Source organism: Schistocerca cancellata, chromosome 11 (genome assembly GCF_023864275.1).
Source record: "Schistocerca cancellata isolate TAMUIC-IGC-003103 chromosome 11, iqSchCanc2.1, whole genome shotgun sequence".
NCBI lineage: Eukaryota > Metazoa > Arthropoda > Insecta > Orthoptera > Acrididae > Schistocerca > Schistocerca cancellata.
Window position 1 is genome coordinate 164,924,583 of NC_064636.1, and position 12,117 is coordinate 164,936,699.

Sequence of the window (12,117 nt, forward strand, 5' to 3'; positions counted from 1 at the left end):
ATTTTGCCTGATTTACTGCAATCACCAGTAGAGATCTACACTACTGGCCATTAAAATTGCTACACCAAGAAGAAATGCAGATGATAAACTGGTATTCATTGGACAAATATATTATACTAGAAATTACATGTGATTACATTTTCACGGAAATCAGTACCCAGAACAACCACCTCTGGCGGTAATAACTGCCTCGATACGCCTGGGCATTGAGTCAAACAGAGCTTGGATGGCGTGTACAGGTACAGCTGCCCATGCAGCTTCAGCACGATACCACAGTTCATCGAGAGTAGTGACTGGCATATTGTGACGAGCCAGATGCTCGGCCACCATTGACCAGACGTGTTCAGTTGGTGAGAGATCTGGAGAATGTGCTGGTCAGGGCAGCAGTCGAACATTTTCTGTATCCAGAAATGCCCGTACAGGACCTGCAATATGCGGTCGTGCATTATCCTTCTGAAATGTAGGGTTTTGCAGGAATCGAATGAAGGGTAGAGCCATGGGTCGTAACACATCTGAAATGTAGTGTCGATTGTTCAAAGTGCCGTCAATGCGAACAAGAGGTGACCGAGACGTGTAACCAGTGACACCCCATATTGTCATGCCGGGTGATACGCCAGTAATGGTCTCCGAGCTGATAGCCCGTGCTGCTGCAAATGTCGTCGAACTGTTCGTGCAGACGGTTGTTGTCTTGCAAACGTCCTCAACTGCTGACTCAGGGATCGAGACGTGGCTGCACAATCCGTTACAGCCGTGCCGATAAGATGCCTGTCATCTCGACTGCTAGTGATACGAGGCCATCGGGATCCAGCACGGCGTTCCGTATTACCCTCCTGAACCCACCGATTCCATATTCTGCTAACACTCGTTGGACCTCAACCAATGCGAGCAGCAATGTCATGATACGATACACCGCAATGAAGATAGGCTACAATCCGACCTTTATCAAAGTCGGAAACGTGATGGTACGCATTTCTCCTCCTTACACGAGGCGTCAAAACAGCGTTTCACCAGGCAACGCCGGTCAACTGCTGTTTGTGTATGAGAAATCGGTTGGAAACTTTCCTCACATCAGCACGTTGTAGGTGTCGCCACCGGCGCCAAGCTTGTGCGAATGCTCTGAAAAGCTAATCATTTGCATATCGCAGCATCTTCTTCCAGTCAGTTTAAATTTCACACCTGTAGCATGCCATCTTCATGGTGTAGCAATTTTAATGGCCAGTAGTGTAGTTTTCCAGCACCAAAGGTTCATTGCTGAGAGGAGCAATTTGGTCTTCCGATCCACCACTGATTAACATTACAACTGCTCATTTTGCACGTGGGAGCTGGATTCTGCACTGTTTGCGTCTCGTGACACGTCGCCCGGTTACGACAGAATCCGTTACAGTATGCTGCAGCACCTCATGAGGTGAAACGGAGATACCCTCCTTGTACTTTTTAATGCCATTTTGGCATCTGGTCACTTTCCCGACTCGTGGCGTGAGGCAATTTCAATTCCTCTTTTAAAACCTAGGAAAGACCGCACGTGCTCGATTAGTTACTGTAGTGTCGTCCTGACTGGCTGCATAGCAAAGACCTCGGAGGAGATAGTCGACTGCCGCCTCGTCTCGTTCTTAGAAACCGGGCACCTCCGTGGTGGTTTCAGGAGGTACTGTCCCATTTTCGATAATCTGGCCGCCCTGGAGGTGGCTGTACAACAGGCATCTGGACCGCCGTCACCTTCTGGGTATATTTTTTGACACCGAGAAGGCGTACGGTACTACTCGGAGGCATGTTATTCTCGAGCTGCTTCACGAATGGGGATTTCGTGGATGGCTTCCCATTTTTATTCTGTCCTTTCGTTACAGTACTGTAGATACCGAGCCGGCGACGTCCCGCAGGATTGCTGCGAGCGGGATACTGCTATTCCTCGAGACAGTGTTTTGAGAGTGACTGTCTTTGCCGTAGCTATTAATAGCATTGTGTCAGTAGTGAAAAGTCCCGTCCGGTTTTCTCCGTCTGTCGACGACTGCCTCGTGTTTTGTTCTCCTTCCGGCCTTTCGACGACAGCTCGTCAGCTGCGACTAACTCTCTGATGTTCGGGCAAATGGTGGAGACGAGTGGTTTTAAGTTTTTGACCGAGAAGTCCGTGTGTGTTCTTTTTAACTGTTCTCGTTCCGTTTTAAACTTTACTGAATTGAGGCTGTGGAACACTGGTCTTAATTTTAAAGACACGGTGATGTTTCTGAGCATCGTATTTGACTGTAAACTTACACGGTTCCCACATATTGAGGACCTGAAAAAAGTCCCTCTTAAGGCTGTAAGTATTTTAAAATGTCTGAGCCACAGTACACGGGGACGGGGAGCAGACGGGACTCGTCTGCTCTGGTTTTACAGAGCCTCTGTCGATCTCGGCTAGATTACGGGTGTTCGGGTCTGCGAGACCCTCTCGTTTGAAGGTGTCGGGCTCGGTGCACTGTGAAGGGATCCGGTCGGCCGATGGGGCGTTCGGAACGGGCCCCGTACCGAACCTCTGTGTATAGGCTGGCGAACCGCCACTTCACGTCAGGCGACCGCTACGTACGTTGCACTAGGCTTCTAGAATACTGTTCGTACCGTACGCGTCTGTGTACCGTTCCGTTGCTCGGCCTCCACCAGAAAGGCTTTTTCGTAATGGGTAACAGTCGATGATGCCGTACGGGATTCGCGCACGGAATTGCCTTTAGGAGGTGGTCTTAATGTTTTACGACAGTTTTGGAGCAGATTTCCACATTGGCTCCTACAGAGGCCCGGACTTATTTTAGAGTTGACTAATTTTAAGAAAGATAGTACACTGTATATTCCATTTCACTTTACGTTTTTTAACATTTTCGATACGCATTACTGTTTCACAGTAGTATACAGTGGTGGCTCTAAACGAGGGATGCCCTCGGCTGCTCTGTAGTGCTCCCCGACCACGTCGCTAGGATTCGCCAGCGTGACGAGTATAGCGGTTTTTCGGCAGAGCTCTACACCGCGGTGAAAGCACTGGAGCAGATGTGACGTATTCAGGGCAAACAGTTCCTCGTCTGCTCCGATTCCGGTCGTTACGGAACCTGTACCCGGCTGAGAAGTCGGCGCGACCGATATACGACCGGCTCTATACTTGCTCTGACGGTGGGCAGAGCAGGTGTCATTCTGCCGAGTGCCAGATTGTGTAGGGATATGGGAAAATGAACAGGCCGAGCAGGCTGCAGCTCGGTGTCCTATTCCCCTGCAGGCTGTCATTTCTGCACTCTGTAGGAAGTTCGTGCAGTTGTAGGATGAGGAATGCGAATCTCTGCACGCCGTAGTTTAACAGATTATTTCACACCGTGATGTCAGGGCAGAAGCCAATATTGGCAAGGTTCTGCCCCTCTATTTCAGCTAATCGTGAGACGAGTGTGACCCGAGTTTTAAAGTTTTCTTACGTCTGTGGACTCTGGCATAAGCTTCTAGACTGGAGGTTTGAGTATGTTGCAGAGTGGGTTCCACATCCTTTTTTTATTCTCGCAGTCAGGCAGCCGTGTCAATCTGCTGTATTGTTTTAACTCCTCCTACGACATTCTTCCTGTTTAGCTAATGTTTTAATATTGCCACTATACTTTGTTTTGTGATTCTGTGTAGGCACACATATAGCTTTCCGAATTTTGTTACTTTTAGTTTCCGTGCTGTTTTGTGCTCCTGTTTAGTGTATTTTACTGACAATTGCCTCAAACTGTATAACTGAAGGTTATACTGTCCTGCGCTCAGTACCAGCGTATCCTCCTTCTCCTCCTCCACCACCCAATGCTGAAAGCGAAGTAGGAAGCAGGTGACAATGTCAGTGAAGGTCAGACATTAAGTGAATACAGACTTTTTAAACGTGTCATTACGAAATAGAGGTAGAGAGGCAATTACTCCCACCTTAAAGTCAACAAGATGATAATATGGACCAAATCGTGTATTAGTGTTATGATTACACTTAACAATACCTCAGTTTTTCCCTGAGTGTTTTATGCATATTGAATTGTGTTGTTGAGTTGTATGAAAATTTAATTCTCTGGTATTCCATTTTGTAATGCTAAAGAAAGCAATCACGAATTTGGAAACAATTGGTAGATTAATCCAGTCACTACAGAACAATTGACGTAGTGACTTTATGAATAGTTTTGTAATAGCTTTTTCCTTGTATTTAACATTTCTGTTACACTATGCTCTGATGTAATATATTTGCTGTGTATATTTTTCTGGGTACATTTTGATTATGACAGTGCCTAATCTACAATAGTGGGGACAGTGCTACAAGTAAACAATTTTCTAGGCTTTATTGACTTTTTTACCCATGTGGCAGATCACATACCTAAAAAAAAGTGCAACAGTTTATAGAAAAAGTTTCAGATAAGTACTTTGTTATTTGCAATGCACAAATTTAAACACATAACATTCAGTAACTCAGAACCTTACCTTTCGTGGACTAGCAATTGAGCGCTATCTACCGTCAACCCATTCGTTTGTCCTATTTCCTCTTTCAGCACTGTTCGTACATAAGAACTGTGTGGGAATATGCCTCACTCCGAGGCGTGGTGTATATCACAACATATTTTATGGAAATATTGTACTGTCTACATGACAAAATGAAAGTGCTGCAGACAGTGTTGGGATAAATCCTGTTAGAAAACACCTGGTGGGTGAAATTGTGTTTTTATGGGTTTTTTGTCCCCCCACCCCCACCCTGTCCAGATTGACAATTGCTGTATCTTATGACCTATAAGATGCTATGGACTAAAAGATGCACCTCACATTTTGAGCAAGTTTTTTTTAAATATGCCTTACCATTTTTATTATTAGATTGCAAAACCACACTAAAAAAAATTCTTCTTCTTCCTCATCCTCCTCCTCTTTATTGTCCTCTTTATATATAAGACAGTCTTCACTGCCATAGAGAGCATTACTTATTCCACACTACTTGAAAGGTGTAACAATAATGACTTCTCTCATTCGAGACCGTGCACTGTTTTATCCACTGACACACTTCTTAGATCGTAGGTCATTTTACATCTCCCTTTTGTGTGAATTCGTGATTGATTTCATCAGTTATCCATTTGTTCCATTTCTCCCTCGTATACACGCTGTTCAAATGGTTTGTTTATTGAGACATCGAGAGGTTGCAGTTCTGAAGTACGTCTTCCCAGAATAACAGCAAACTCTGTACTTGAGTTTTCTGTCTCAGTTTCTCTTTCACAGAATTTTTCAAATGACTTCTAAACTGATCCAACAAAAGAAGAGAACTCTTCTGGAATAAAGTAGCTCTCCTTCTACCCAACACTCTGTTAATACGTAATTTCGTACCGACCTCATCCGTCGAACCCTTGTCGTGTACGTGAACACTGCCACGTGGTTGAATTTCAGAAGATTTTGGCCTCATTTTGTGCTCGAAAATGATCGTCGGATTAAGTTTAGTGCTACCGGCACAACGTGAAATGACAACAGTGTAGTGCATTTTTTCATATCCACTTGTTTTTTATAGTTACAGTTTTAGCACGTTTCGTGGCAACAGTTCTGTTACTCGGCACAACAGATGTCTGAAGTTTCGTCCGTAATTCGCTGTTTGGCTTAGTTCCACAATAATTTTCTTTCAGTGTTGAATAATAAAGTGATGGAAAGATAATATTTCATCTTCATACTCTCGTGGCATTTTCTGAGATATTTTGGTTTCGATTTGCGTGCACAGTTCGTGATGCTCCGTAAACCTGTAGCAGTAACCGACTTCACTCTTAACCTCTGTTAAGTTCCACTGTAGCTCTAACTTAAAAGAGTATGTGCTCGAATCATTTTTGTATTAACTCTAATGCCATCTTGACAGTATCCTTGAATCCGTTTCAGTAAGTCGACTTGTAGTTTTGGCCATTTTGCATTCAGTCCCCTATTTATACATTTAGTCTTCCTCCTTTTTTTACACTTGTCCACCAGTCACAAATTGTCTCTGCTGTTGCTAGAGGGCCAAAATATTGTACTGTCACCGTAGACTGCAATGACGCGTCATAGGCTAGACAGTGTGCAGGGTTTGTGACGGCGAGCCGGGAGGGAGACGGTGTTAGTGAGCTCGTGAACCCTCGCATCTTGTCGGTGCACTGCTGCTGCCAGTCGAATCCAGTGTTGCCAGATTGAGATCGATTTCCTGCGGCATTGAATATATGGCCATTTTTAAGACTAGTGGAAATTTCAAATCAAACAATCGGGCATTTTTATATTAATTTAGAGTACGAGAAGCACCCGAATTTTGGAGGCAGCTTTTCGATGAAATAAATGTCGTACAGTCTGTAAAATATGGTAAATAGTTTAATTTAAATCTGTACGACTAATTTATTCGAAACACTAAGCCGTTTATACAAGTTCTGTATTAGTTCCTTGTTTCTTGTCCTACCGGCACTGCGTGCACGGAGAGAATCTTGACGATTTGCTGACTTGTTTGGTCAAAATAAAGGAATAATTTATGAGAAAAAGAACTAGGAAATCATTGAAGATCTATAAATTTGTGCAGCCTTCCAAAAAAGGACTAAATTGTACTTTACAGTTATATGTAAAGTTAGTTTATTTTCTGGAATTGTAAATGTTGTTCAGCAAGAAAAGTTAAAAAACAATGTCAGTAAAATAAATTCTTGTGACAGTAAATAGTTGCCTACAATAAATATGATGGCTGTTTTTAATATTTGTAAGGCCGACTGTGTAACATTTTTATATCGATTAAATTTTCGTAATTACGGTTTGGCATTTTTATTCGGTCGGCTCAAATTACGACCACCCCAGTCGCAGGTGTGACAGACTAGTGCACGTCCGGTTTCAGTTTGTGATCCTGGTGGTGGACTCGACGGACCGGGAGCGCATCGGCGTGTGCCGACAGGAACTGTGCCGCATGCTGCAGCACGAGGAGCTGTCGAAGGCGGCGGTGCTGGTCTACGCCAACAAGCAGGACCTGCGCGGCTCTATGTCGGCGGCCGAGATCTCTCGCCTGCTCGACCTCACCTCCATCAAGCACCACCAGTGGCAGATCCAGTCCTGCTGCGCCCTCACCGGAGAAGGGTCAGTTCTCTCCTCTCCTCTCCTCGCACGTTCCCGAGTCTGGGACCCCCTCCCGTCTGTCGTCCGTACGTGTTGGTGGCAGTCTCCGCCGGGAGGTCAGTGCCGGGTCCCAGTAGCGGAGTGGTTCCCTCCGTTACCGAATTGACGATTCCTCGGTGCTTCGGGACGTGTCCTACTGACCGATCCCTTCCTCGGGTCTTTTCTCTCCGCAGTTGCGCATCTCGATTAGTTTACTCGATGTACCTGCGTAATGTTTAACTTCCTCCTGGAACACCACATTTCGGGACTGTCTATTTCCTAATGTAGTAGCGCACAGAGTGCAGAGATACGAATCGGGTGAAAATAGACGGTCGCGGAGACCTTTTCGAGTCTCGAGCACGTACAGTGTATACGTGCAGACTGAGGGGACGGACGAACATTTGTACCGAGGCTGGGATTTGTTCGAAGCTGAGGTAGTATTCCGGTACTGTTAGTGTCTTTGCAGTGCCGTCAGGGGAGGGTACCGAGTGGGTCGAGGTGTGACGGAATTTGGATCGAGCGGGGAGGCGAGCTAGGATAGTTCGTACGGTTCTGCAGAGCCACCGCGGCCGGACGGCGTACCGATTAGCGCACCCGCGTAGTGAGTGTGAGGCCCGATTCGGACTCCCAGCTTCGGTACATATTTTAATTTGACGCTTTAGTCTGCACAGATGTGTCAGGGATACGAATGTCGATGTGAACGGGTGTTCTGTGGACCTTCGATTGCGTAAGACGTAAAAGGTAGTGATTTTGAGGTTAACCAGTTTCGAGCAAAACGATCTACGTATCGTGAGTGTGCAATATTGGAATCTGACTGCAGGTGTGACAACATCGGAAACGACTACAATTAGTAAAGGTGTTTGTCAGTTCTGTATACTACCACCTCTCTCGTTTATCATTTAGTCTGGAGCAATTCTCAGGAGAGTTTTGGCAGAAGGTAGCAGTGGGATCATCACCGACGGAAAGATAATCGACAGTATTAGGTACGCGGGTGACACTGTTGTAGCAGACGGTCTACCTGCAGTCCGACACGTGACAGACAATTTAGTCCGGCAGTGTGGCGAGTTTGACCTGCCCGAGACCTAAGTTGTAGTCTTATGTGGGAGAAGAGTCCGGGCAACCCCGTCAGTACGGGGAAATAATGTCGGCCAGATATTGTCCTCGAAGGACTCGGGGCCCTGAGACGGATGAGCAGTGTGACTGCGAGAAAGAGGTGAGCTCTAGAATAGAAAAAGCCAGCAGCCCATTTAGTGGCGTGAAGAAACCTTTCCTAAGATTGGATCTCGGTCCGCAACTGAACACGTAAATGATTTGTCGTTACTAGTTCTCGATTTTTCTCTCTCGGTGTGAAAGCTGGCCCGTCGATCGATATCTGGAGGATGAAAATATGACACTTCAGAAATTTTTCTGTATTGCTGTTTCTTACAGATGTTTTGGTTGACGAAAATTTCAAATGAAGTAGTCATTTGTAGGATGAAAAAGCAGAAAGAACTATTGCCCACTGTAAAAGCAAAAATCAATATCTAGGAGACGTTATAAGAGGCGAAAGATACTAGCTATTACGACTCGTAATCGAAGCGAAAATACGCGGGAAAACATTTGTCGGAAGAAGTCTGTTACGGGAGGAAGTGGCTGCCTCGTCATGGTCACGAAGTGGGGCCTAGGCAGTTCCAGATAAGTTTTACAGTCTGACGATAATTTATAGATTTGTAGTTTTAGCTTGACGATGTTCACTACAGACAAACGGTAGTTACTGTTATTCTGAAGAAGGTTGGGTTATCCCGACTGAAATCTAGGTAAACAGCGCAACTGAGGCTGTTGATTATTAAAATTAAAATCAATTTCATTGAAATTGGTCCACCAGGTTACTTGTGAAAACTTTCAAATTTATGATGTTTGTGTGGATAAAACATTCAATTGCGATATCCTTTTTTTTCTGATTTTGATGAAATAAAGCATAATGGTGCCCTGAGTTACCTGCAGAAACCCCCGTGAAAATTTATCTTGTAGGTTTGGAGAAGTGTATTCGGGCAAACAGATCAGAGAATTTTACAGATTTATTGTTGAGGTTACGGATATGAAAGTAGCTAGGATGATTGCAGGTACTAGTAGATGGGAACAATGGCAGGAGGCTGTCCACAACGAGGAAATCAAAGAAAAACTGGGAATGAACTCTATAGATGTAGCAGTCAGGGCGAACAGACTTAGATGGTGGGGTGATGTTACACTCATGGGAGAAGCAAGGTTACCCAAGAGACTCGTGGGGTCAGCAGTAGATGGTAGGAGGAGTCGGGGCAGACCAAGGAGAAGGTACCTGGATTCGGTTAAAAACAATTTTGAAGTAATAGGTTTAACATCAAAAGAGGCACCAATGTTAGCACTGAATAGGGGATCATGGAGGAATTTTATAAGGGGGGCTATGCTCCAGACTGAAAGCTGAAAGGCATAATCAGTCTTAAATGATGATGATGATGATTGTTAGGACAGATATGAGTTTGGCCTATTGAGGACCACATAAAATAACTAATGTCTTGTTTCTTTTCTCCTTTTTTTTTCTTTCTGGTAGTTTTTGATTCCTTCCCTATGTTTTTCAGCTTTTCTTCTGTCCACATTCTGCCTGTCTTGTAACTTGTTTGCTCCTGGAAGCCCTCAGATCTTTTTACTTTTTCTCTGAACATTCCTCGTTTCTCCATTATTGCCATTTCCCTCGGATTCTGCTTTAACATGTTTGATTCACCTCATTGTTATTTTTGGGTTTCTGTCAAAAAAATTATTTTCTTTTTCTTCTGTTTCTTTCTAGCCTTCCTAGATATCCATAGAATACAACTGTTCTCTTCCTCACTGTCTAATATTCATCCTACTGTTTCATTACGTCTTAATTTTTATTTTCCATTGATCCCAAGATTTTTTTCCTTTCCTTCTTTTCTATTTCAACCAAATATTTGGCTGAATTTAAACAACAGGCATTCTAAAGCATAAAGCCATTCTGGTCTAAGGAGTGCTGTAGTGCCAAGTTTAATATTTATGGATAAAGATTTCTTGTTGTGCAGGTTTTTTTATTAATTGAAAAGCTGCATCCATTTTCCTTGTACTTGCTAAGTTAGCTTCTTTGTATTTTGGTGTCTCCTTCACGTTTGTCACATACTCTCTCTCTCTCTCTCTCTCTCTCTCTCTCTCTCTCTTTCTCTCTTTCTCTCTCTTTTTTCCCAAAACATGTACTGGGTGGTTGCAATTGGTGTACAGCTACATATGGAGATACAGTATGGGCTATAGTTATTGTATGGCAGCAAAACTTTGTAGGTTTATAATGTGTTAATGCATAACTGATTTATACTGGAAAAACAGTTAGTTCTTGTTTTGGCCACCAGGTCCAAGTTTTGCACTGTGCATTATTTGTATGAGAGGATGACATCCACGCTGTGATTTCGTAAGCTGTAATGCTGTCGAGAAGGGAGACCGTGCACAGTTAGTGAAATTGTTTTGTGTGTACTGTTGCAATTATAGTGTGAATTTGAGAGACTGTCACCAACTGAAATGTCTGAGGAGACGCCCGATCCCATTAAATGGTTTAAAGGTGATGGTAATGAAATTAAAAAAACACAGGTGAGCTCAATTTGTCACTCGGAAGAGAAGGGCGCGCTATCCCGGTGGAAGTTATTGATGAGGTTGCTGTCGCTTTAACTGAGCGTGTAGCACGTGCTCTGGATAGTACTAGTTCTTACATAGTGTCACGAGAATTGTATGTCCTGTGACTGACAGTACGGAAAGGGTTGTTGTCTATTTTACACTGGCTATAGTTATCATATGTGAAGGCCAATATACTGGAACACCTCGCTTATATTCCACCGGACACATTGCGAGCAATGAGATCTGAACAGGTTAGCGACAGAAACCTCACGATCTGCAGCAATGTTTTGCGTTTGCTCTTCGGTTTCTGGCATGCGTCAAAGTTGACAGTCTGTGTCCAGGAAATATTCTGTGCGGTGACGAGGCACATTTCTCGCTACAGGGTGCAGAACTGCCAAATTGGGGCTATTGTTGAAACGCATATTGTGCGCAAAGAAACATTGCACTCACAGTGTTGGGTGTATCGACGAGCGCCTTCATTCTGGGGCCATTCTTCTTTGAAGGGAATAGACCAGAGGGCCTGACAGGTGTACAGTGAAATTTGAATCTTATCGACCACCTCGTACGGCACGTGATTCCCGCTTTGGAAGAGCGCAACTGTGTGGAAACCTTTGTTTTCGTGAAAGATGGGGCAACCCCTCGTGTCACTCGCCCAGTAACAGATCTGTTTCGTGCAGCCTTCCACAAACTTGTTATCTCCGTAGGTTTTCCAGATGTGTGGCCTGCGAGATGACCTGATCTGAATTCGTGTGACTTTTGGCTCCGGGGATACCTAAAAGAAGACGTTTACCGGAGACACATTCAGTCTTTACCAGATCTGAAGACCAATATACAGGAACACGTCACTTACGTTCCACCGGAATCGTTGCAAGCGACTGTCGAACGTGTCATTTCCCAGATGTGCCGTCTCCTAGGCTACTCCGGTGCTCGTATTGGACAAATTGTGTAAGCGGCACTTAATTGTAAAATAAACGTTGTGCCTTTCTCACGTGTTTGTCCTTTCCTGCCCACGTCCTGTTCGCGTACAGAAACTTTTCCGTATGTCTTTCTTGCATTCACAGCGCCAGATTTGCATCCGGTGGCCAAAATTGGAATATCGACTGAGTTTCACTGCCGTGAGATAATTACACGCCACACTTGTCCTCTGTGAGTAGCTGCACATTAATTATACCTGCCTGTTACGACGACCTGCCTTTGAACCTGTTTCTTGTAGACTTATCTACATTGTTCCATTTTCTGTAGTTTCAGCTGAGATGTTTAAAACTATATTTTGTATTGACAGTTGGATTTTTTTATTGGTAAGTGTGATGCCATTTCCAAATTTGTGGCTCTATTTATGTCAGTTGTTTTGCCCACAATACACTGATTTCGAAAATTTCACAGGATCTATAATCGTCACGGGGGTAGGTACCTAAT

The 12,117-nt window shown here is 44.2% G+C and overlaps 1 protein-coding gene across 1 annotated transcript in view; it reads left to right on the forward strand.

Moving 5' to 3' along the window:
- Nucleotides 1-12,117, forward strand: part of LOC126108122 (ADP-ribosylation factor-like protein 5B) — a 53,155-nt gene that overhangs the window by 11,137 nt on the left and 29,901 nt on the right. The window contains exon 3 of the mRNA XM_049913366.1: nucleotides 6,821-7,056. Within this exon, the coding sequence (XP_049769323.1) occupies nucleotides 6,821-7,056 (236 nt within the window). The remainder of the gene's footprint in view (nucleotides 1-6,820; nucleotides 7,057-12,117) is intronic.